The sequence below is a fragment of the Nomascus leucogenys genome, chromosome 3 (assembly GCF_006542625.1).
Source record: "Nomascus leucogenys isolate Asia chromosome 3, Asia_NLE_v1, whole genome shotgun sequence".
Lineage (NCBI taxonomy): Eukaryota > Metazoa > Chordata > Mammalia > Primates > Hylobatidae > Nomascus > Nomascus leucogenys.
This window is the reverse complement of record NC_044383.1, coordinates 60,118,746-60,145,670: the sequence shown is the minus strand read 5'-3', so window position 1 is coordinate 60,145,670 and position 26,925 is coordinate 60,118,746. Positions and strand designations below refer to the sequence as shown.

The following is a 26,925-nucleotide window of genomic DNA, read 5'->3' as shown; positions in this document are numbered from 1 at the left end:
CCTGGTTTACTCTTCTGAATTCTATAAATCATTCTGTTTTTCATATATACACATACATATGCATACACTATATGTATACATATATAAAAATTTATTATATATGTATATATACTTACAAATATATATGCCTACAAGTATCCATATATACCTCCTATATGTGTACATAAACCTACTATATATGCCTACAAATATATATATACTCTCTCTCCACACACACATACATGCACCTACACAGAAATCTGCAGGAAAATGACACTTTCACATATTCAAAGGGATCCCAAAAGAGTTCAAAAGCCAAGATTGGAAGCACCAACCCATGGAAAGATGTATTTAAAATCACAAAATACTTCTGTGGACACTGAGAAAAACCAAGCCACACAAACGTTTACATATGAGCGTGATTAGAAGGTGGGCAGACTGCCTTAATTAACTTTATATAAACTCTTGACATAAAAGTGAAAAAATGAAACATAAATGATATCTTTTCTTAGCTCAACCGTTAAAAAGCCAATTACCTACTCGTGAACGTTTGCCACATACAATAATACTTTGAAGACACTTCATGATCAGAAGTGAGAAACTCTAGGCATTTGCATCCAGCCGTCATTTTATCTGTGAAACTGCTAGTAAAACATAAACCTGAAAGGCATTACTCCCAGCTCTAAGGCGACATCGCTGTCATTAAAGAAAACCTGTGCCTGAGTTGGCTGAGTACCTTCTTGCAGAGTCCTCTGTCCTCGCGGAGTGGGAGGGTCACACTGGGAGAGACTAATAAGGGCAGAGATGCGTCCCCCTTCCCCACTCGCAGGGAGCTCACTCCTCGGCGGTGCCGCAGCCCTGTCCGGACTCCACTGCGCCTCTGAGGGGCTCAAATACGAATTCAAGGTAAGCTGCGCGGCTTTGCGATCGGCTCTGCATTTGCCCTCTCACACATGCCCGGGCTATGTCATCTGCTCGTGTTTCTGGTTATCTGTGTGCATCTGCTTTTCAAGAAAATGTAAAAACTGTGCTACACATGGAAATATGTTTAGGTGGATAAATAATGCACACCTGCATACGTTTCCATAGGTGCCTTAAGGATGAGACCAAAAACGTTTGGCAGGAGACGGCCACTCTCATGTGGTACATACCATGTAGTTCGTGTTCCTATGTTCACATGATGCAGGCTTCATGCGTTACACTTAAGTTCTAGGTGGTTTTTCTGGCTATGTGTGTCTGTGAAGCGGAACTATGGAGCACTGCTGATGCGGGTAGGGACAGACATCAAATACGTTACCAAAAAAATGGGGGGTTAAAGGAGCAAAACAAACTCACTATCAATTCATGCCGTTTAGAGCGTTTTTTTTTTTTTTTTTTTTTTTTTTTTTTTTTTTTTTTTTTTTTTGACGGTGTTAGCCCTGGAAGCGAGGCAGCCAGTTAAGGGGCGTAAGCTAAGAGACGCGGGGTTCCGGTGCGGTGCCCTCGGGCCCGGGGTTACCTACTCCACATGCGGGTGTTTCTCCCAAGTGCGGCTTCTGTGGGGCGGCGCGGGCGCGGGCGGGGATTCCCGGACTTCCAGCCCCACCACGTCCCGGAGCGTCCGGCCCTGTTCCTTAATTACCCTGCAGCATGCGCAGCGCGGCCGGCCAGAGCGCCGCCGCCGTCCCCGCCGTCCTCGCTGCAGCCGCCGTCGTCGCCGCCGCCGGAACGTCCCAGTCGCGGCGCGAGAAAGACGCGGCCCCAGCCTCCGCCGCCTCCGCTGTCAGAGTCCCGCGGTCACCGCCGAGAGCGCGCCGGCGCTGCCGCCACAGCCGCCGGGAACCAGGAGGCGGCGCCGGGCGGCCCAGCTAGGGCGCTGCAGGGTCGCGAGGAAGTTTGTTGGCCCGGAACCAAGCACGCCGTCGGGCACGCTAGCTCCCCGAGAGCAGGCGGGCGCGTAAGCGAACCCCCTTAGAGGTTACAGAGGGAGCGGGAAGCCGGCAAGAGGGTGGGCAGAGAAGCTGGGGGACAGGCGGGTGACACAGGAGCCCCTGAGGAGCTTCATTTAATGAGAAGGTGAAGAGGCAGAGGGGACCAGCGTGCCTTGTCAGCTTCAGGGGACAGTGGGCTGGAGAGCAAAAAGAGGAGGGCCCAGAATGCTGATAATAAGTAGTTTTAATAGAACAATCCGGGAATAGAGGCAAGGGAGTGATCATGGGCCACAGCTTGAGATTGGGAGATGCAAGAGTAAGGAAAATGAATTGCGCCACCTCCCTCAACCCCCAATTCCAAGACGACTCAGTCCCATCTTCTGCTTGGATAAGTCTGAGGAGGATTAAGATGTGAGGATAATCGCTCTGCTCTAGGGGAATTTACATCTGCCTGTTAATGGGGGAGATGAAACAAACGCACTCCAATATCTATTTTCAACCCCCTCCCCCCCCAAAAAAAAGGAGAGAACACCAATGCCTCCCCCTCTGCCCTAATCAAACACTACTATAATTCTTTAGGAGACTAAAGGGAAAAAAAGAAAGAAAAGAGCCGCTGCTCATATGTGTGGTCTTGGCATCTCCTTGTTGTTGAGTGGTGGGAAACTTGCAGGACCCTCTCTAAGTAGAGAGATCTTTGATATGGGTCTGCAAAGCTGAGATATTTAGGTATTCCAGTGGTGAAAAACATGCATAAATGTCCCTTCCTGAGGAGGGCTGACAGGGCTTTTGTGTAGGAATATCTCTTCAGGATGAAAAAGAGGAGAGTGACCCCCAGAGGTAGAAAATTTATGCTCTCTCTAGGGGATAGAAAGTGGAGAAAGTAACTGTCAGGTGCTTCCGTTAGGTTTTGTCCTACCTGAGCTCTCTAAGTGCTAAGGGACCTAAATGGGGTTTCCTGGGAAACGAGGGAGACAGTATGGCAAAAGAGCAGGAACGTGAACCTGAAACTGAAATGGACAGGTCTAAGAAAGAGCAAAAAGGTGAAAGAAACCCAAATGTGATTACTGTCACAATTGGGACATCATCTGTATATCTGAATCATTCTCATCCTAGAAAACCATCCAAAACAGATGGGAGCTGTTGGTATTTTCCAAAAATGGAAAATTTCCATCTACTCTCTGGTCCTCCAGTTTAATCTCTCCTGCTGAAATTTCAGTTTATTTTCTCCAGCAGGCAGAAATGCCAATGTGGGTACACAGGGTCAGTGGTTCTAGAGGCAGAAGAAGATATGAAGTTAGAAACCATGGTAATGTGACTAAGTGGAATCACAAATGAAAATTCAAGTGAAGAATGAAAAATAAACTGAAATGCAAGAAAGCAGGGCTATAGATATGCTAATATATAACCCTGAAAAGATGCTGGAAAAAAAAAAAACACAGAATGAATAGGACCAGAATTGAGTCATCTGAGGCGGGCCACATTGAGGATGTACATCTTAAACAGGCAGAGAATAACTAGCTTAGCAGAAGAGATCCAGCAGGGAGGGCATTCCAGCCAGAAGGAATTGCATGTGTGAAGGCTTAGAGGTAGGAGCAAACAGTCATGTGCCTGGTAAGACAGAAAATCCAAGCAGGGGTGAAATCTGAGATGAGTAGAGCAGATAGCACCTGCCAAGGAGAGATTGGAAAGGACTGGCTAAAAAGCAATAGGCTTTTTAGGGTGTTATTTTGTAAGCCAATAATAAAATAATCAGGTGAGCAAGTTGCATATTAAATTTGATAGATGATGAATGCAGAATGGACTATTAGGCCTCTCTTATGTATGCATACATTATGAAGCACAAAGGATTTCTGACCTCTCTTTAAGAGAAATCAAAAGTAATTGTGAAGTTTTAAGATTATTAGATCAGAAAACCAGTAGAGCCCTTCAAATTGAAAAGGGAAAAATGGATGAATTTGAAAATATGGCCATATATTATATATTAATTTAAGATGATATTGGATCATTGATATAGATATCTCTGTGGAAAACAACAGAGCAAGAGAATTGTAATCAGAAAAAAACGTAGGTCAGTTGTGATGGTTGAAATTGCGAATGGTACCGGAAAAGTTGATGGAAACAAATCATAGTTCAGAGAAGTGAGTCGGTAAGACAGACAAGTTGATAAGAATGGAGAGAATAGGTTAAGTGTGCTCAAAGGGAATCCCAGGTTTGAGAGCCTCTGGAATGTAGACACTAGTTTGGAAGTAACAGAAGAAATAACAAAACTGAGGAAACGTAATAGAGTTGGACATATTTCAAAGTAGTACAAACATTAGGAACTAGGGAGTATGCTTTCTGTGGAGGCAGAGAGCAACTTCAATAGTACTATTTTTTGTCCCACTAAGTAACTGAAATTATGTTCACTGAGCTTTCTTTTTAGTAATTTTTACTCTATTTCTCCATCATTCTTTTCTTTATGCCCATCATTCTACAGATGTTAAGCCCATACCTGTCTGTATTACCTAATGGTTCCCAACCTTCCATTTGTTTATTTTTAGTCCAAATGTATTGCCTTAGACTGTATCATTCTACAGATTGATCATGTGAATACCTACTAAATGTCAAGTTTAAAGAAGACACAGATAAACAAAATGCAATCTGTTTTCTCCAAGATGTTCAATATAGGGAAGAGAAAGAATGCAAAGGAGTTACAGCAGTGCAGTATAAAGTGTGCAGAAGCATAAGTGGGTATTGAGCTCTGTTGAATCACAGGACAGTGAGTAGTGAACTCTCCCTGGTATGATTCTCACAGACTTCACAGAGCACATGGCACTTGAGCTACACGTTGAAGGCAGAGTAAGTGTTTTCCAGATCGGAGAAGATTGGAAGTACTTTCCAGCAGCCAAAAAAGCACGTGCAGAAACCTATGAATTGTTAATAATTTGATGGCGGAGAGTGTTTGGAAGGAGGTAGCAAGACAGGTGGTTGGACAGATGAGTTGAGGCCCCACTGTAAAAGAGCCTTGAATGCCTCACTTTGGAGTGGGCAATGAAGAGCCACCAGAAAACTTTGAGCAGGGCAGTTAAGTGACTAGGTCTTTGTTTTAGAAACAGAATTCTTGAGAAGTTGGGAGGTGGAAATAAAGGGAACAAGATGGAGAAAAGGAATCCAGTTAGGAGTCTATTGCAATTTTCCAGATTAGGAATGGTAAAAACGTGAACTAAGGCAGTTTCAGCGAGGATGAGAAGGTTGGAATGGATTCAAAAGACGTTTACAAGTAGATTTGATAGACTTTGACAGAGATTTGATATGGGGAAGGGGTGAATAAATTGAAGATGATTTTGAAATTTTTAACTTGAGTTCCTAAGTTGATGATGATGCCTGTAATTAAAACGTGTAAGTCATGAGGTTTCTGTAGAATATAATGAGGGCAGAAACTATGCCTAAATTGCAAAAGACATCTGCAAACTTACTTCAATTTAATTACTCCAGCCACTGATAAAACTAAGGAATAATGCTAGACCTAGTCGAAAACTCTTAGGGATATTTTGCCTGATTATTGGCTTGAATTTTTTACTCTATAGGCTTGGCTCTTCAGCTGGTTTTCTCTAATAGTTTACAGACTCTACTATAGCTTCACTAAAGACAGATGCTAAAGATTGGTGAAAGAACAGATGTGTAACACCTGTTGTTTTTGCTTATTTACACAATGTGTCACTTCATAACAGTATGACCAGATTTTCCTGGTGGAGTTATGTATCTATAGGCATACTGGATGGTGGTCAAGAAGTTTTGACTTAAAAATCAACCTCCTACACAGTCACACATTATTTCCCTTTATAATAAATGCTCTGAAAACATGAGTTCTTTGAGTCATTTAACAAATTAAATCTACTTTTTTGAGAGTTGAGATGCCATGTACATTAAATGTAACAACCTATGTAAAGTAAATAAGTGTTCTCTATTTCCTCCTCTTCCTCTCTTTTTTCATGGTTCCTTTCCATATTATTTTCTATTTTGGTGTTGGCTTTAATACTCTGACCTTTTACCTAACACCAAGTTTCAAAGATGTACAAAGAACACTTTAAATTGTTAGATGGCATAACAGTAAAAATGTTAATGTTTCACAGGCAGATTTGATTTGGCTCACTCAAAAACTGGTGCTGAGAGGCTCCTGACCATCTTATTTAGCAAGTCCACCATTTTTTTTTTTTTTTTTTTTGAAACGGAGTCTTGCTCTGTCGCCCAGGCTGGAGTGCAGTGCTGTGACCTTTCAGCTCACTGCAACCTCCGCCTCCCAGGTTCAAGCGATTCTCCTGCCTCAGCCTCATGAGTAGCTGGGACTACAGGCATCTGTCACCACACCTGGCTAATTTTTGTATTTTTGGCAGAGACGGGGTTTCACCATATTGGCCAGACTTGTCTCGAACTCCTGACATCAGGCAATCTGCCTGCCTTGGCCTCCCAAAGTGCTGGGATTACAGGCATGAGCCACCATGCCCGGCTGTACATGTTATTCTTTGTTTTTTGTTTGTTTGTTTTTGTTTGTTTTTTGTTTTTCGTTTTTACTCCTTAGTGTCTATCTCTCAAAGAAAACATGATGTTTGTTTATTTTTGAGCTCTGTGACCAGAGTGGCACAATGGACTTTCCCTATTTGGCTCACCGATTTATCAGTGATTGTTACATAGTGGAACCTCATCCCATCAATAGATATCAACAGGCTGTCTAGAGGCCCAGTATTAATAGGATATCAATAGATATCAACAGGCTATCTAGAGGCCCAGTATTAATAGGATATCAATAGATATCAAAGGCTGTCTAGAGGCCCAGTATTAATAGGTATCAATAGATATCAACAGGCTATCTAGAGCCAGTAAAAAAAAAAAAAAAAAAAAAAAAAAAAAAAAAAAAAAAAAAAAAAAAACAGGCATCTAGAGGCCAGTATTAATAGGATATCAATAGATATCAACAGGCTGTCTAGAGGCCCAGTATTAATAGGATATCAATAGATATCAAAAAAAAAATAAATAATACAACAGGCTATCTAGAGGCCCAGTATTAATAGGATATCAATAGATATCAACAGGCTATCTAGAGGCCCAGTATTAATAGGATATCAATAGATATCAACAGGCTGTCTAGAGGCCCAGTATTAATAGGATATCAATAGATATCAAAGCTTCTAGAGCCAGTATTAATAGGATATCAATAGATATCAACAGGCTATCTAGAGGCCCAGTATTAATAGGATATCAATAGATATAAATAGAATATCTATTGATAGGATGAGGTTTCTTAATGCCTATGATTAATGGTAATGAGTAATAATTAAGGTTTCTTAATGTCCCTCTCTATTCATTTTGTGTTTTCTCTATACAAATACAGATTAATAAGTACTTAAAAAAATCTGTATCCTTATTCAAATATCCTTGGTTTGGATAGGTGCCTTAACGATTTCAAGAGCTAGATTAAGGAAGTTGAAGGGACAATGGCGTTTTAAAATTCACTTACCCAACTGGTACCCAAAATTATTCCATATGGCAAATGATGGTGAGAATAATGGGATGGGGTAGGGGTTAGGGCTAGGCCTTCAGCCATTTATTATCTCTTTGTTGCCATAAGAAATATATTACAGGGAGGGCTGTCTGAATGATTTTAAGGCTTTATAGGCTCCATCAATGTTGGCTACTCAAGACTGCCAGTGCTGGGCACACTCACCATTGTGATTTTGGTGCTTTGTAGCACTGGGGAATTCTCTGAGGTCTGGCCAGAATCTTGATAGAAATAGCTGAAAATTTAAGAGAATGCATGTAGGAATGTGATATGTCTGACCCACACCCTGAGAGAAAACATCATGGTATAACAGTAAAAGCATTTTAGTCAGGCAGACTTGGACTTGAATCCCAGGCTTTGGGATTATTCTGTGAGCTTTAGTGTTTTTTATCTGTAATATGGGGACCTAATACCTGTCTTCAGTACCAACATTAGGCCTGCTCTGGACCCTACGTTTTAGAACACCCACTATAGTCTTGCTGTGGATGTGCACCTGCTCTCAGGGTTAGGAGTTTACAGAGCTAAGGGGACCTGCCCACCTAAAACCTGAGCTTCTAGACGAGTCTCTGGATAACCAAGATCCTGAAATTCCCTGAAAAAAAAGATCCTTAATCCCCTGCAGAGTCTAACAGACCCTGTCCTTGGGTCCATCTTCCCAGGGAAAGACCACAGGTGTAAACACTCCTAGGCCCAAGGAATGGTCAAGAGTTAGCTGTTTGCAGGCATTATGGACACAACTTTGACTTACTGGCATATTTACATATGCGTGTATGAGGCTTTTCAAGCTGCAGATGGATCCAAGAAAGAAAAAAAATGAGGGATGAACTTTGGGTCAGGCCAGAGGCCGACTCATCCCATATCACCTGCTCTGTTACATTCTAACTTGACATGGACTTTCAAGACTTTATGAAGGTATTTGCTGAAGTAAAATGAGAAAGCATATTATTTTTTATAAGTGTTATTAGCTTTATTTTACCTTTCAAATATTTAAACATATGGTATGCAGACCTCTTGCCCTGCACCCTGTTAATGTTTTGGGCAGCCATGCCTGCCTCTCGAGTTACTATGAGTATTAAAATAAAATATAATATATAAAATAAATTCTACTTCAGAAAATGAGACGATATGTGACCAATTGTCTTAGTTCATTTTATGTTGCAGTAACACAATACCTAAGACTGAGTAACTTACAAATAAAAGAGCTTTATTTTGGCTCACAGTTCTGAAGGCTGAAAAGTTCAAGATCAGGCAGCTGCATCTGGTGGGGGCCTTTGTGCTGTGTCATAACATGGCAGAAGGCAGGAGGTGCACACTGAGAGCCAAACTGGCTTTTATAACAGACCCACCATCGTGGTAATTAACCCAACGCCTTAAAGACCCCACCTCCTAATACTGTGACATTGGGGATTAAGTTTCTAACACATGAAATTTGGGCAACACATTCAAATCATAGCACCAATATTCTCCATAGCCTTCTTAATATGTACTATGAGCCATCTTTGGACAAGTTTGAGAAAAAAATTTGAGGGCCTTAAGAAACCTCAGGATCCACATATATTAGCTTGAGGTTCTTCATTAGCCACTCCATTGAGAAAGCATTAAATATCTATATTATAGCCTAACTTTTATCTGGGAGGAGCAGCACATTAAAATCTGACAACATTGGCTTGGTTCATTTGTAAATCTATCTTGATAATCACCTAGCTGGGACCTGTGGGGACAGGAAGGAAATGTGAAAAGTTTTGATGAGCAAGGAGGTTGTGGACAAAGCCAATAATTGAGAAATCCAGGGAAGGTACCAGAGATGTGTTCAGAGCATCAAGGAGAAGCCTGAGAACAGCAGGTGTCAGGGGATGGTGAGAGGTTTCTGGTAAGGAAAAGGAGAGGTTCAGAAAAACCCAAGGGAAACTTTGCCCTTGTCAGTTTTGTTGAGATCAACCTGCCAGTGCCTCCAGCAAGGTTTACGATCTGAACAATTTGTTTTTAAAATATATACAAGGATTTATTTTGAGACCTTGGTGAAAAGTTCTTCTAATGTTTCTAGCTGAGTGGGCTACACTTCCATTTTATCAGGATCTGAACAATAGAACCCTCAAATAGTGAACACATTTTAGAAATGTGCAGAGAGGCCAGGTGTGGTGGCTCACACCTGTAATCCCAGCACTTTGGGAGGCCAAGGCATGCGGATCACAAAGTCAGGAGATCGAGACCATCCTGGCTAACATGGTGAAACCCCGTCTCTACTAAAAATACAAAAAATTAGCCAGGCGTGGTGGTGGGTGCCTGTAGTCCCAGCTACTCGGGAGGCTGAGGCAGGAGAATGGTGTGAAACTGGGAGGTGGAGCTTGCAGTGAGCCGAGATCGCACCACTGCACTCCAGCCTGGGCAACAGAGCAAGACTCCGTCTCAAAAAAAAAAAAAAAAAAGAAATGTGCAAAGAGAAATAATATTCATGATAATGACCCTTGAAAGATTATAAGATCTTGTAATGCCTTAAGAATTATTTTTAAATATTGAATTATCACTACAGATTCCAAAATAAGTATATTTCATTGTATCTCAAGATTTGTAAATTGGCAGTCTCTTTTTAAAAATTCAACAAATATTTATTGAGTCTCTGATTTTCTAAGTACTGTTCAAGGCACCTAGGATACAGTGATGGACAAGACAGATATAGTCCCTGCTCTCATGGAACTTAGAATTGAGTGGGGAGCAATAAACATATGTATACAGAAAAAATAATGTCTAAGCTAGAGACCAGTGTGCTTCTTGGTCAGGTAAGGGCTTTTCCACATAGTGACATTTAAATTGAAAACTGAAGGATGAACACAGAATGTTCCAGGATGAGGAAATAACATACACAAAAACCTTGAGGTTGAAAACAGCCTGGCAATTTCATCACTGGAAAGAATGGTACCATATGAGGCTGGAGACGTGGATAGGGGCCTGGTTATTTGGGACTTCTAGGCTATAGAACAGCTTTTGGACTACATTCAAAGTACAATGGGAAGCCATTAAAAAGTTTGAAGCAAGGAAGTGACATGAAGCAACTCTCATTTTAAGAAAAGTTCTCTACTGCTATGTAGAGAATAATTGTGGTCAGAATTCAGTGATGAATGAATTCAGTAATGAATTGGAAGCTGTTGAGGGGTCTAGACCAGGGTGATCTGAACTGGGATAGTGGCAGAGAAATAAGAGAAATAAGTGGATGTGAGATGTGTTTGAGGTAACACTAACATGACTTGTTGATGGTTTGGAAGTAGGAGATGGGGATAAGGAAGACAGAAGAATCAATGGGGTCCTTGGGTTTCTGGTTTGATCATTTTGATGGGTAGTAATTACTGAGACTGGGAAGAGTACGAGAAGAACAAGTTGTGGCTGGAAATCAGTAATTTATTTGGATGTATTAAGTTACAGATATCTGTGTGACATCTAAGAGGGAATTTTGAATAGGCAGCTGGACACACAGTCTAAAGTTCAGTCGAGAGGACTGGATGGGAGATGTAAATTTTAGATTAATCATCTTACAGATAATATTTAAAGCCAAGAGAATGGTGACATCACCTAAGGAGACATTATAAAGAGAGGAAAGGAGGGCTCACAGATCCCAGTATTAAGAAATCAGATAGAAGAAAGGTCTGAGAATATTTAAAAGGAAATCCCAGAGAATGTCAGATCAGGGAGGCCAATAAAAGAGGGTTTCAGGAAGGAAAGAATTGTCGGCTATTGGAGGTGCCACCAAGAATTGAAGAAGGGAAGAGAAAAGGATTCTTCTTTCAAGTTCCTGCTGAACTTGGTGAGAGACATTTCAGTAGAGTAGCAGAATGGCAATTCTTCAATAACTAGAACATTTAGTCAACTAGCCATAAATCTTATTCTGCAAATACTTTGGATAAATGAGATAGAAGCTAAGTGGCTCAAGGAAGTAACTAGATGTCAAGATCGAATTCATATGCTTATAGCTTTGTAGCCCTCTGGTTCTTTGTTGTTTTAACAGGGACCAAAGCTTCAGTGAACATAAATTTCTAGGCTGCTTTGACACTTCTCCATTGTCCAAATATCAATATCAACCTCAAGCTCAAGAGACAGGTACAACTAAATTTTTCCAATTATTGTTTATTAATATGTACAGCAAACAATTATAATATCAGGTACCTTTTGAATATTGACTAAGTGAAGGCCCTATAGAATCCACATGCATTAAATAATTTATTCCTAGTATTATTTCCAATTTGAAGATGAATAAATTAAGGCTTAGAGAAGGTACATAGCTTTTCCACAAGTAGCAGAGTCCAGACATGAAGCCATGATTCGCCACTGTGCCAAACTACTAATTTATCAACCAATAGAAATCACTTTTGGTTAAAAATATAACCATGGATTTCTCTAAAAATCAGATCAATATTTATGAGTTCATTCCTTTGAAATAGAATTAATTTCTTTAACAGTTACCAACTGACTTGAAATAATAGCTAGGATAATTTTGCAAAGTCATATGAGGATTGGGACTATATCTAGATGAGAGAATTCAAAAGAAATAAGGCTTAAAACCAGCTGTTTGATATTTAGAACTACACATACAGTTTTAATATTGCAATTGCCACTTCTAGCTATTCATCCAGAAAGATCTGAAATCTTGAATTAATTTTAAAATGCTGATCTTAGGGTATTTGGCACACGCAGAATACCAAAGAAGATGGTGGCTTTAGTTTTTATCCAAAGAGTGTCTACCGATAGAATTTAGACACTGGTATAATGAATTCTTCTATATTTGACTCTTGATTAAACTTTGAATGATGGCACGCAAGTGATATAGCATTTATTTGCATATTTAGACCTCTTAGAATAGCTATTTTAATAATATTGTAATTACCAAATACACTGAGGGAGCCATTATATTTTCACTTGCAATTTATTTCCACATTAGTTGCTTCACTAAAAAAATTAATTTAAATGATGTTTAAGTTTTCCATTACAGGGGTCCTATTTACTAAATCTTTTATTTCAGTACCAAAGGAGTAGAAGTGTAAATTCAGAAAGACAAACAATTATTGGAGGTAATACATTAATATTAAATATGATGTCAATGGTAGGCTCAGGTGAGGTAGGCATTGCATGTATTCATTTTTTCTTTATAAACAGAAGGCAAGATTACTTTTAACATGTGCAGTAATCACTTCAGTAACAGTGATTATTCAATCCAATAACAACATAGTTAAGTTTATAGAAAACATGACATCAATTAAGCCAAAATATGTAAAACTAATATTCAGAAGAAAAAACAGAATTGTGAATAATATAATTATATTTTAATAATATGAATCATTGTATATTATACAATGCAAAAAGCATAGGCAACTTAAACAACTGGATTTAAAAAATGGGCAAAGGAGGCTGGGCATGGTGGCTCATGCCTGTAATCTCAGCACTTTGGGAGGCCAAGGTGGGCAGATCATGAGGTCAGGAGTTCAAGACCAGCTTGGCCCCATCTCTACTAAAAATACAAAAATTAGCTGGGCATAGTGGCACGTGCCTGTAATCCCAGCTACTCGAGAGACTGAGGCAGGAGAATTGCTTGAACCAGGACCCGGGAAGTGGAGGTTGCAGTGAGCCGAGATCATGCCACTGTACTCTAGCCTGGGCTACAGAGCAAAACTCTGTCTCTGAAAGAATAAAATAAAATAAAAGGGCAAAGGGCAAAGGAGTTGAATAGACATGTCTCCAAAGAAGATATACAAATGATCGGTAAGCACCTGAAAAGATGTTCAACATCACTAATACTTAGGCAGATGCAAATCAAATGCACCGTGAGATACCATCTGACACCCATTAGGATAGTAATTATATATATATATTTTATTTATTTTATTTATTTATTTAGTTAGTTAGTTAGTTTTGAGATGGAGTGTCACTCTTTCGCCCAGGCTGGAGTGCAGTGGCACAATCTCAGCTCACTGCAACCTCCACCTCCCGGGTTCAAGTGATTCTCCTGCCTCAGCCTCTCAAGTAGCTGGACTACAGGCGCCCACCACCGTGCCTGACTAATTTTTTTATATTTTTAGTAGAGAAGGGGTTTCACCATGTTGGCCAGGATGGTCTCAACCTCTTTACCTCGTGATCACCCACCTCGGCCTTCCAAAGTGCTGGGATTACAGGCATGAGCCACCACACCCGGCCTATATATATATTTTTTAAAAGACAAAATAGCAAGCATTATCTAGAATATGGAGAAATTGGAGCCCTTGTGCATTGTTAGTGAGAATGAAAATCGTGCAGCTGTTATAGAAAACAGTAGTCTGGTTTCTCAGAAAATTAAAAATAGAATTATTGTATTGTTAGCAATTTTAGTTCTGATTCTGGGTATATACCCCAAAGAATTGAAAGCAGGGACTCAAACAGATATTTGTATATCCATGTTCATAGCAGTATTATTCACAATAGCCAAAAGATGGGAGCAACCCAAATGTCCATTGATGGATGAACAGACAAAATGTGGTATATATGTACAATGAAATATTATTCAGCTTTAAAAGAGGAGGAAGTTCTGAAACAATGTACAACACGATGAACCTTTAGGACATATGTTAACTGAAATAAAGTCATACAGATACAAATACTGAATGATTCCACTTACATGAAGTACCTAGATTAGTCAAAATCATAGAGAAAGAAAGTAGAATGAAGGCTGCTCGGAGTTGGGGGAGAGGAAAATGGGAAATTATTTTTTAATGAGCACAGAGTTTCAGTTTTGCAAAATGAAAAAAGTTCTGCAGATGGTGGGGATGTTTGCACAGCAATATGAATTTATTTAATTCCACTGAACTTTGTATTTAAAATGGTTATGAATATAAATTTTATATTGTGTGTATTTGACCACAATTTTTAAAAATAAAAAAATCAGAGTAAGTGTAGTTGCTTAAAAAAATTTAAAAGCAGAGAAAATTTAACTGATAAGAAGCTGTATCGACGTCAATAACTAACTAGAAACTAATCTGAAAATCTTTTCAGAGCTCTTATCATACAGATTAAGGTATATATTGAGATACACCATTGCATATATAATCATATTTCCTGTTATATGATGATATATGATGTAACATTGATTGTTTTTGCTTTGGTAACATTTTCTGGAGATGTTGAAAGGAGCTGCATACAATGAACTTGATTCAAGTTTTTTTTTTCTGTTGCAGATCCGTGGCCACTTGTTCACATGGTTTCAAGGCACAATGAGACTCACTGGCCCTTGGAAACTTTGGCTTTGGATGTCAATATTCCTGCTTCCTGCTTCCACTTCCGTGACCATTAGGGACAAGACAGGTATCCAGGCCAACTCTTTGCCTAATCACCAAATGTTATTTATAGCCTTTAAGTCATTAAAACAAATCTTATTAAGATTGAAAAGACCATAGATTAATGTACTGTAACAGAATAAATGACAATTCATTGCTTTCTTCCATTGATCTTCCCATGATGCACATTAGGAATTCCTAAAATTACCTCATTTTTTTCATATGCATAGTATATTAGTCTATGTTTCCTTTCATCTTCAATATTTACAAGTATACATGCATGCATGTGTGCCTCTGTGTGTATATATGACATTATATATCTTTCCCTTTCTTCTTCAATAATTATTCAAGTTATAAGTATGGAAACTCATTACTAATCAGGATTAACAAGGACATATCTAATCTTAATTAGGAAAAAGTGAAAAATAGGATAGGAGGTATAAAAGGAAATGTAGTTTAATTATATGTTCATTTTGTGGTATCTCAGATGAGGCAAACAAAAGGTTGACAGATCTTTAGAGCACCTTTTGAACTAAATAGACAATATTTGCAATTATTAAATGTATCAGTCTTTTCATAAATATTTCCAAAAGGCTTAAGGGCAATTTGAAATATTTACCTTCGTCTCTGCTTTTTGAAATTGATTATGTGGTTAATTTGGAAGACTTTTCTTGAACATTGAGTGTGTATAAGTTACTTAGCTAAATGTAATTCATATTACAAGGTTGAATTAGACACATTGGAGAAGCCATTTGCTAGGGAAAGAGGAACTTCATCTCTCCTATGCAAAAGATCACATATAATGTATTCTGATGATAATCACATATGATTATGTACTCTGAGACTGTATTATTGTGCCTATTCTTTTGAATATTTTTTCAATAATTCTTGCTAAACAAGTATAAACCCACTCTAGAGAGACTTTTGAGTTTGAGACACACATAAAATATAATTACTCATAAAGATCTAACACATCGTAGTCTTTCAGAGTGTTATGCAAGTGTTTATGATTTTTTATTATTTGGAAGAAGGTGCATTTCCTAAAATAATCCACATGAAAGTTTGAATATTCTGTTATTGTACAAAAGACATCCTGTGGCTGTCATACAATTTGGGGGGGAAACTCTTCAGTGAGAAATTAATCAGCTGTGACTCATGGCAACTACAACTATGCAAAAAAGGAAAAGAGATGTTAGGGCAGCGGAGTTTATTCTGATACTATTTCTACTCTTCCGAATTTGTCTCTTTCTGTAAAGAAATATAGTAGGTAATGTGCTTTGCAATTTAATCTGATATGAGAGGACTTTTTTAGAAGGAAGAATGAATCTTTGGTTGAATAGGGACAGTTTTTAGGCACCTGCTAGTGGGTAGTAAATGTTCTTGATGATAGCAAGGATTTGAAGGACCTAAATAAACGGTTCTCCAATTTTAGAATGAAAAAGAATCACCTGACGTATTTGATTCCTGAGCCCTCCTATCGCATATTCCCATTTTGCAGGTCGTACTGGGGTGGGATTTGGTAATTTACATCTTTAACAAGCTCTACAGATGAATCTAATGCAGGATTATCTGAGGAAAACTCTTAGAGAAACACTTACCTTTGGGATAATTAACAGACATTTTGGTTTTCTTTTTCCTTTTCACCTGGTTACCTTGCATTTTATGCACCATTTTATGCCAAGGTTCCTTTTTTTTGTTATTTTATTTTATTGTTTGCCTTTAGTAACTTTTTAAAATTGTGATAAGAACACTTAACATGAAGTCTGCCCTCTTAACAAATTTTTAAGTGTATAACACAGTACTGTTAATTATAAACACGGTATTATACAGCAGATGTCTAGAATGTAATCATCTTGCATAACTAACACTTCCCCATCTTGGGATTCCCCTGAATGTTTGCTTTTGTAGCTCTAGTATCTCAACTCTTTAATCAGGTCACATGATGTATAGGACTACCAAAATGCATATATTCTGATCCAATTTACTTTGCTGAATTAATCTTTTGAAAGATTTTCCCAACAGTGTGAATTCAAAATTAATCTGAACTCTAACACGATTCACTTAACATGGAGCATTAAGGGAAATTAATAAAAGAAAAAAATTACATTTATTTTTATCATGCTATTTGGTAGAGGGTGTTTGTAAAGCAACACGTACTGAATGTGTGATGGAAATTGCTTAACTTCAAGTATCGTTTGCATTAATTGAAAATGTCAGCACAGCACTGTCAAAGGGATTATTGAAGAATATGACAAGCTGGGCATGGCCTGGAAGGAGACCCTTCTTGTGTTTCGTGTATCTGGTTCACAGTGCAAGCTTCCCTTTTTAGTTTCCTCATGTGCAGACCTGCGAGTGTGGTCACTAACCATTTACCGGAGGGAAGTGATTACATCTAAAAATAAAAGATAACAAATCTGAGAGACACGCTAGGGTTTCAGGGCTGGAGTCTGTGAAGTTGTCAACAGTTTACTATTAAACCTAAATATATGATGGATAGATTGGACCTTTTAATTGCTGTACCTTAACATTATGGTATGTTTAATAGTTACCTGGAATTGTTGCAGTTGGGACAGAATTTAAGAGTAATATGGAGAGATTCAATAATAACTTGAATTTTAAAATTTTGAAGGTATTAGGAATTCAGTCATTTCATATTCTTTCATCGATTTGCCTATTATATTGAGATCATGGGATAAGGTATATTTGTTTACTTTCCCACTGCAAATGAACTTCCATTTGAATGTGACAGTTTCAGCTCAGTTATTTGTCAAAAGAAGGTGGGGAAGAGAATTGTGTTAAAATATATACAATGCTAGAAAATCTCAAAACTTGCTTTAATTAGTTGCTTAAAACTCTTTCCTCTAATATAGACTATGTATCAAATAATTAAAGTTTCATCTACTTTCTTTAATCTGTTCTAAGGCAAAAGTACTATATGATCATAAAAAGCAATGAGAAACAGAAAACCAGAGTTTAAAAAAACAGGCTAAATAAATAGAAATGACAGAATGCTTTTTAAATAACACATTTTCCTTTCATTATGACAAATCTTCAGTTTAAGTGTCCAGACTGACTTGATTATAAATTTAAATTTAGGCCTGTAACTATTCATATAAGCCCTTCTAAGGTAGTTTTCTATCAATTACAAGGAATTACAAGGAAAAAAACCTATTATTCCAAAATGTGGCTTTTACTAGTTGGCAAACACTTCACGCTTAAACTCAGAGTAAAATGTATGCTGTTATATAGAGAATTTTATTTTGTGTTTTTAAGAAATTCTTGTGTTCAACATTGGTACCATGTAAAAATCCTTCATTGACAAATGTACTTTGTAACTCCTAAATTTTGAAAGTGGAAGAAAGCTTCACAATGATTAGATAAATAATGTAGCTTCTAACTAGGTATTTTCCTTTGGAAGAATTGAACATTTAAGCAGAGGCATGAAGGCAGTGTGAGGGCAAGGCACATGAACACCTGGAAAGCAGTCACTTGGTCCCCAGGCTCTGAGGCGGGGGCATGCTTGGCATGTGGGAGAAATAGCAAGAAAAACCGGGAGACTGGAGCCAAGTGAATGAGGGGGAGGAGGTGTGAGGGTACATGCTCCTGAGAAATGCATCTGTGCTTTCTGTGTTGTCAAAATCTGATTTCTGAGCCTGCAAGGTCAAAGGCTAGACCTTGGACACTGGTAAATTCACCAAAGCAATAAATCCTGTCCTGTGAGACCTGGAAGATGGTCAACTTTGCCATGTAGGACCCTTCCCGGATATCAGGTGAACAGGCAGGCTTCTGAATGTATGCCCCTCATTACCTCTTGGAAGCCTTATGTCACAGTTAATTGAATATTGTCATATTGTATTATTCATAATGCATTGTTATTAAAGTACGGATGTGTGAGATATGTGCATTTTAGCAAAGTTAAAATATAAATTATATCTTGACCAGACAAATTATGTTTTCTTTCCCTGCAATCAGCAAACTGGTGTATAATATAAGTAATACAAGAACCCTCACTAAACTGCAAAGAGTATAACAGAACACGTTTACATTTATTTTGCATGATGACTATAACTTTGATTTTCCCATTTGTTTTTGTATTACCCAAGGAATGACCTAATCCCCTGGCTTTTCCTGAGGCCAGAAGCCTCTGTGTCCAGAGAACAACTAGTCCGTTTTCAGTCTATCAGCAGTATACACAGATCTTTCAGGTATTAAATCAGTTGAAAAAACAAAACATTAAAATAATGGATTTTAGCTGATCTGAGCTTCTTAGCCATTCGAGAGGAGAAAAAAGGAATTCAATATACTTTCAGGGAATAATAACAAAAAAAAGTGTAAAGGAGAGATTTCAACATACCTTTGATGAATACTGTATTAAACTGAAGATTTATATGAATGGGTATAGAAAGTATCAGACCTGGCCAGGCTCGGTGGCTCACACCTTTAATCCCAGCACTTTGGGAGGCCAAGGCAGGCGGATTGCCTGAGGTCAGGAATTCAAGACCAACCTGGCCAGCATGGTGAAACCCTGTGTCTACTAAAAATATAAAAATTAGCTGCGCTTGGTGGCAGGCGCCTATAATCCCAGCTACTTGGGAGGCTGAGGCAGGAGAATCACTTGAACCCAGGAGGCAGAGGTTGCAGTGAGCCGAGATTATGCCATTGCACTCCAGCCTGGGCGACAGAGCAAGACTTCGTCTCAAAAAAAAAAAAAAAAAAAGTATCAGACCAATGAAAGGAAAAATATTTAACAAAAGATGTTATGTTATCTTAAGATTAGAATGCCTAGCAATACAATAGGAGGTCAAACCAGTAGGATAAAACAGAGATTAAGGGGAAAAGTGATTTTCTGTGTGTGTGTGTTTAAGCACATGTTTAAAACTAAGGGTGGGAGCATAATGAACTTCTACTAATGAATGAAGATAATTTCTTAGGTATGCTATTATTTTATTTAAAATATGTATTTAAGAAGCAATGTTCAATACAGAGGGGGAAAAGTTGGTTATAGGACACTTGTGTTTTCTTTCCACTCTACCATTGAGTGGCTGGCTTTGTTTAACTCCTCTTGGATGACTTGTTCTTAGGTGCTCAGGATTCTAATTTTTGGAAGGAGAAGGGGTAAACATCTTTTTTGAAGTATGTATTTTCTTTGTAGGTAATCTAGATAAAATAATGATATACCCAAATATGATCTAGCTGCCTTCCTTTGGCTCTTTTCTCTTTTTTTTCTTTTTTTTTTTTTTTTTGAGACTGAGTCTCGCTCTTTTGCCCAAGCTGGAGTGCAGTGGCGCGATCTCGGCTCACTGCAACCTCCGCCTCTGCCTCCCAGGTTCAAGCAATTCTCCTGCCTTAGCTTCCCAAGTGGATGGGACTATAGGCATGTGCCACCACACCTGGCTAATTTTTTGTATTTTCAGTAGAGATGGGGTTTCACCATGTTGGTCAGGCTGGTCTCGAACTCCTGACCTCAAATGATACGCCCACCTTGGCCTCCCAAAGTGCTGGGATTATAGGCGTGAGCCAATGCGCTGGGCCCCTTTGGCTCTTTTCAATACCCCCCACCAACTCTGTAAGTTGCCCAGGTCCTTCAAGCCAAATCAGGAGGAAGGTGGGGCTGATAGTTATTAACATCTTAGTATGAATTTGTTAAAAACATTTGCATTTGCTTTTGAAAAAGATCTGTTAAGTTTCTCTAAGCAGGGAATCTTTTTAAAAAATTATAAACATTTAAAAAATAAATTTTATTGTGTATATTTGAGGTCTATAGCATATTATGGGATGGATATAATTAAATGACTACTGTAGTGAACAGAATAACACACCTATCACCTCACATAGTTACTTATTTTTGTAACGAGTGGCTAAATCTTATTTAATGAAAATCTCAAATGCAATACAATTTTATTGTATTTTGTTAGTCCTTATGTTGCACATTCCATCTCTAGATACATTTATCCTACATATCTGCTATTTTGTACCCTTTGAAGTGCATTTCTCCATTTCCTCCCCACCTCACACCAGTGATAAATGCTCTTTTATTGTCTATCTCTGTGTATTTAAGCTCTTTTAAAAAATATCCCACATGTGAGATCACACAATATTTTTTTTTTCCTGTGTCTGGCTTATTTCACTTAGCATACTGTCCTTAAGATCTATCTGTGCTGTGGCAAATGGAAGGATTTTCTTTTTTTAAGGCTGAATAATATTCCATTGGATAAAATGTCTAAATGTAATAACAAAAACCATAAAACTCCCAGAAGCGATCATGGGGGAATAGTTCCCCAACACTGACCTTGGCAATCATTTTTGGATATCACATGAAAATCTCAGGCTACAAAAGTGGAAGTAAATAAATGGGACTAAGTCAAACTAAAACACTTATACACAGTGAAGGAAGCAATCAACAAAATGAAAAGACAACCTATGGGCTGGGAGAAAATAATTGCAAACTACTTATCTGATGGTTAATATACAAAACTTACAAAGTATTTTTAAAACTCAATATCAGTAAAACAAATAATCTGATTTAAAAATGGACAAAGACTCAAAATACATATTTCTACAAAAAAGAGATAAAAATGTCCAACAGGTATATGAAAAAGTGCTCAGCATTACTAATCATAAAGGAAATGCAAATTAAACCACCATGAGACATTACCTCATACCTATAAGGATAGCCATTATCAAAAAGATGAGAGATAACACAAACGTGGCAAGGATATGGAGAAAAGAGAACTCTAGCACACTGTTGGTGGGAATGTGGATTGGTATAGCCATTATGGAAAACAGTATGGAGGTTCTGAAGAAATTAAAAATAGAACTATCATATGATCCAGCAGCCCCTCTTTTGGGTCTACATCCAAAAAAGATGAAATCCCTACCTTGTGAAGATATATCTGCACCCCCATATTCATTGCAACATTATTCACAATAGCTAAGACATGGAAACAACCTAAATGCTCATGGATGGATGAATGGAAAAAGCAGTGCATTTTTTTTTTTTGTGGTGAAATTTTAGTCATTACTTTTGCAATAGTCCAGAGAGCCTTTGAAATGACACGGTGCTTTGCCTCTTTCTACTTGACCTAATATTTGGATATTTGAGTCTTTTCTGTAGTTCTTCAAAATACATGCACATTTACTCAAAAGTGCGCTTTACTTTATATTAAAGTATATATTTTAATACTTAAAGAAATGAACATATCCACCTTGTGATAGCTATTTCCACTGCCTTGCCATTTTTGTGCAATGAATCCATGATATTCATGTATTCAGATTATTGTGCCTTAAATCTTACACCTAAATAATTAACATTTAGTTTTATTTTTTTCAGCTTTTCACCACAAAGCACGTATGCTAAAGATATGAAATGGCATTTGATTTTTATAAAGGCTTTTAGTGTAGAAAGACTTTCATAAATGTTGCTAGAAATGTTGAATTCCATTCATTTCAAAGTGATAGGTTTATTACTTTGAAATCATCATATATTTGCTAAGTCCTCAGAAGAATTTAAATAAGATATATACTGTTTCCAACTTGGCAATAAGCCAACCAAAGTGTCATAATGGAAAGGCCCTTTCCACTATTTTGAGACTTGTTTTGCTAATCACCTACTGGGGCTTCCCTACATACATTGTGAGTAATTTAATCTTATTTATTATGGTTACATAGTCACTCGTAGTCATTATAAAAATATAATAAGAATGGAGTTTTTTTGAGTTTTTCAAGAGTCATTTTTAGCTTAAATTATTTTCTCACAGAGATGCTATTTTCCTCCTTTTGTTGAGATATTACACACACCAAAGTTGACAAATCTTAGTGCACTGTGCAGTGAATTTCTACGGATATATTTATACCCCTATGTAACTACTACTCAGACCTAAATACACATTCTCAAAACCCCAGAAGCCTTCTGTGTACCTGCTCCGAGTTAACATTTCACCAAGGTAGCCACTACACTGACACAGATTAGTTGTATAGTCTCTAGAATTTCGTATAAATGGAATTACACAGTATGTATTAATGTTGCAGGACTTTTCCTTAGTTCAGCTAAAGATGAGTTCCTTGTCCCATGGCCATGAAAATGCAGGCTCACAGACAATTTGAATAGTGAGTAAGACAGGGTTTTATTGGGTGAAAAGGAAGGAAAGAGGGAAACAGGAACTCTCGCTAGGCCAGAGTCCCTGCTAGAGCACTTCCTACCAGGCTGATCGAATCCCAGGTTCCACACAGGAAAGAGGATGGGCCAGGCTCCTCCCGCCAAAAAGGGTGTGAAGTTCCCAAGCCTCCACCTCAGTGGGCGGGCTGGTTGGAGTTTCTCCAAGGAGCCCCTCTCACCTGGCTGTCTCATTCCTCCCTCTAAAGAAGTACATCTAATTGCCGTTACATTAAGGCTAAGGATGAAGACCAATCTTAACTTCTTCCTGCTGACAGTGTGCTGTTTTGGGGAAATGGCAGGCAGAGCTCCCTCAGAGGCCTATCTGAGGTTTCCCAGCAGAAAGGGCCATTGTCAGAGGCTCCAGTTGCATTACCGTTTAGAGTTTGATGGCCTGAAGGCAAGAAGAGACAAACCCGGTTATTAGAAAACACGTATCAAAATGAAACAAGGGGAGAGATGAGGACAGCTCAAAAATTCCAAGGCCTTTCACCAGTTTGCACAGGGAGAGGGAGGCCAAACACCCAACTAGCAAAAAAAAAAAAACTTTACCCTTTAGCCAGCATGTTGGGCTTCTGGGTTCCCTTTCCCAGAGCCCAATCCTAAGCCAACTAGTTTAAGGTTTGGGAAATTAACTCTTTTTAGTTTGAAGGATGCATTTAAGGGGACTGTCCCCTAGTACAAAGACACAATTACCTATCAGTGAAGAGAGGACAGAGGAACAGAAAGGAAAAAAAGGAGAGCACCTGTAATCCCATCTCTTTGGGAGGCCGAGGTGGGCGGATTGCCTGAGGGTCAGGAGTTGGAGACCAGTCTGGCCAACATGGTGAAACCCATTTATACTAAAATTACAAAAAAATTAGCCGGGCGTGGTGGCTTGTGCCTGTAATCCCAGCTACTCAGGAGGCTGAGTCAGGGGAATTGCTTGAGTTGCAGTGAGCTGAGATCGCACCACTGCACTCCATCCTGGGTGACAGAGTGAGACTCTAGCTCAAAAAAAAAAAGTAGTGTTCCCATTTTTTCTTGTTTATTCACACTTCCGTATTATTTTTGTTTTATTCTTGTCCAGTGTTACTTTACCTATTTTTTGTTAACTAGTGTTTTTTTTCCCAACCTGATATACTTGATATTCGTTTGTCAGGTGTATTGGCAAAGTATGATGTGTACAGGGGGGCTGAGGGGAACTAGTAACAAAGAAACAAAGAGACTTTCTTTTTTTAAGAAGCCTTTTTTAAAAAATGCAAAATGCCTAAAGGCTCTTGTTTTGATTCGTTTATGAAAGGAAAACAAGCCAGTTCTGTATCTATGGTATATTGTTGCTCTTTATCTTCCCCAACTCTAACCTGGAGGAAAGAACTGCCATGAGCTTTGTCACTATTTGTAAAGAAAATTATTTTTCTTAACGCATGTTGGAGAAGACTGCTAAATAGAACTTGTGTCAGACTAGACAGATTTTAATCGTGACTTTACATGTAATAATGATAATAATTTCATGTATGATAATTCTGAAGATATGAAGAAATAGGAAAACCAAAGCAGGAAAAATGGACAAGTGATATGTTACAATTTCTCAGGAGATACCCCTTGCTCCTGTTCTCTTTTTATCTCACTCACTATGTGATCTCATCTCTCCTGTGGTTTTGAGAGGTGAAGCCAGCTGGACTTCCTGGGTCAAGTGGGGACTTGGAGAACTTTTCTGTCTAGCTAAAGGATGATAAATGCACCAGTCAGCACTCTGTAAAAAATGCACCAATCTGCGCTCTGTGTCTAGCTAAAGGATTGTAAATGCACCAATCAGCGCTCTGTGTCTAGCTAAAGGACTGTAAATGCACCAATCAGTGCTCTGTGTCTAGCTAAAGGATTGTAAATGCACCAATCAGCTATCTGTAAAAACGCACCAATCAGTGCCCTGTGTCTAAAGGATTGTAAACGCACCAATCAGCACTCTGTAAAATGGACCAATCAGTACTCTGTAAAATGGACCAATCAGCAGGATGTGGGTGGGGAAAAATAAGGAATAAAAGCTGGGCACCCCAGTCAGCAGTGGCAACCCGTTGGCGTCCCCTTCCACACTGTGGAAGCTTTGTTCTTTCATTCTTCACAATAAGTCTCACTGCTGCTCACTCTTTGGGTTTGTACCACCTTGAAGAGCTGTAACACTTGCTGTGAAGGTCTGTGACTTCATTCTTGAAGTCAGTGAGACCACAAACCCACCAGAAGGAAGAAACTCTGGACACATCGGAAGGAACAAACTCCAGACACACCATCTTTAAGAGCTGTAACACTCACTGTGAAGGTCTGCAGCTTCATTCTTGAAGTCAGCGAGACTAAGAACCCACCAGAAGGAACCAACTCCTGACACAGTTTTACATAGGATTTATAGTTGTACTTCACAGCCCTCACCTCTCTTTTGAATTCCATTCCTGTCTATTTGATAACTCCATCGTTTCAATTTCTTAATGGCATGTCAGATTTAACATTTCTAATTTCTCCTCTTTCCCACTACAGGTTAACTTACTCCTCGCCAAGTTTTCTTTTATTTTTCTAGTGGGATTTATTTCAGTCAACTAATCTCCCTCCTCCCTACATTCAATCCCTTATCATCTCCTGTTGGTTCTTGTATCTCTCAATTCCTTCCCATGAAATTGAAGATGTTTTCCATTTTCAGTGTCATCTCTAGTCCAAGCTACCATCATACCTGGCGTCACAGAGTGTGGCCATATGACTAAGTTTACCAGGTAAAATACAGGATGCCCAGTTAAATTTGAAGTTTAAACAATAAATAATTTTTTAGTATAAGTATGTTCCAAATACTGTGTGGGACATACTTGTACTAAAAATATTTTTATTTATCTGACATTCACATTTAACTGGGAATCCTGTATTTTATTAGCTATGTTTGGTAATTTTATATATGTGAGGGAGAAGAGGTTATTTATTACACAGAGTGGTCAGGGAAGGCTGCCCTCCAACCTCACTGGGCAGGCTGGTTGGAGTTTCTCCAAGGACCCCCTCCCACCTGGCTGTCTCATTCCTCCGTCTAAAAAAGTACATCTAATTGCCGTTACATTAAGGATAAGGATGAAGACTGATCTCAACTTCTTCCTGCTGACAGGGGGTGCTGTTTTGGGGAAACGGAAGTCAGAGCTCCCTCAGAGGCCTATCTAAGGGTTCCTAGCAGAAGGGGCCATTGTCAGAGGCTCCAGTTGCATGACCATTTTGAGTCTGATGGCCTGAAGGCAAGAACAGACAAACCTGGTTATTAGAAAACACGTATCAAAATGAAACAAGGGGAGGGATAAGGGCAGCTCAAAAATTCCAAGGCCTTTCACCAGTTTGCACAGGGAGAGGGAGGCCAAACACCCAACTAGCAAAAAAAAACTTTACCCTTTTGCCAGCATGTTGGGCTTCTGGGTTCCCTTTCCCGGAGCCCAATCCTAAGCCAACTAGTTTAAGGTTTGGGAAATTAACTCTTTTTAGTTTGAAGGATGCATCTGAGGGGACTGTCACATAGTACAGAGACACAAATACCTATCAGTGAAGAGAGGACAGATGAGAAGAAATGAAAATAAGAGGGCACCTTTTAAAGGAGTCCCAGGGATTCAGGATGCATTTGAAAGGGGTACAGACTAAAGATGAATGGCTACACATCTAGAATGAGGGGAGCAGGCATGCCTGGTTTTCTTCTCTTCCTAGCAGATACCTGGGGTACTTGAGGGAGAGACAGAAGAATGTCCTCTTTCCCTCTTCCATACTTGCGTTCCCAAGTCACAGCAACCTTGGCAGCTGCCGCCATGAGTGCCAAAGTGACTTTCACCCATGAAACAGGGAGGACCTAGAGAATAGGAATTATCCAGTCTCACCTATGCCTCTATCCCCCCAACTGTCAGTAGCTTTGGAGTTCCCTACACCTCATTTATGCCATGGATATTAATGTGGCCTTTATCCATGAAACAGGAAGCTTGGGGTTGGCTTAATCAGCAGGAATCAGTCACACATGCTCACCTTTGCTGTACCTTTTAACTTCCATTATTGTCTGCCTCTGGATCCCTCAGATTC

At 38.9% G+C, this 26,925-nt stretch overlaps 1 protein-coding gene across 1 annotated transcript in view; it reads left to right on the top strand.

Annotated features, from left to right (window-relative positions):
• Positions 1-1,699: 1,699 nt before the first annotated feature.
• Positions 1,700-26,925, top strand: part of COL19A1 (collagen type XIX alpha 1 chain) — a 329,106-nt gene continuing 303,880 nt past the window's right edge. The window contains exons 1-2 of the mRNA XM_030804323.1: positions 1,700-1,915; positions 14,616-14,742. Of these exons, the coding sequence (XP_030660183.1) occupies positions 14,652-14,742 (91 nt within the window). The 5' untranslated portion in view covers positions 1,700-1,915; positions 14,616-14,651. The remainder of the gene's footprint in view (positions 1,916-14,615; positions 14,743-26,925) is intronic.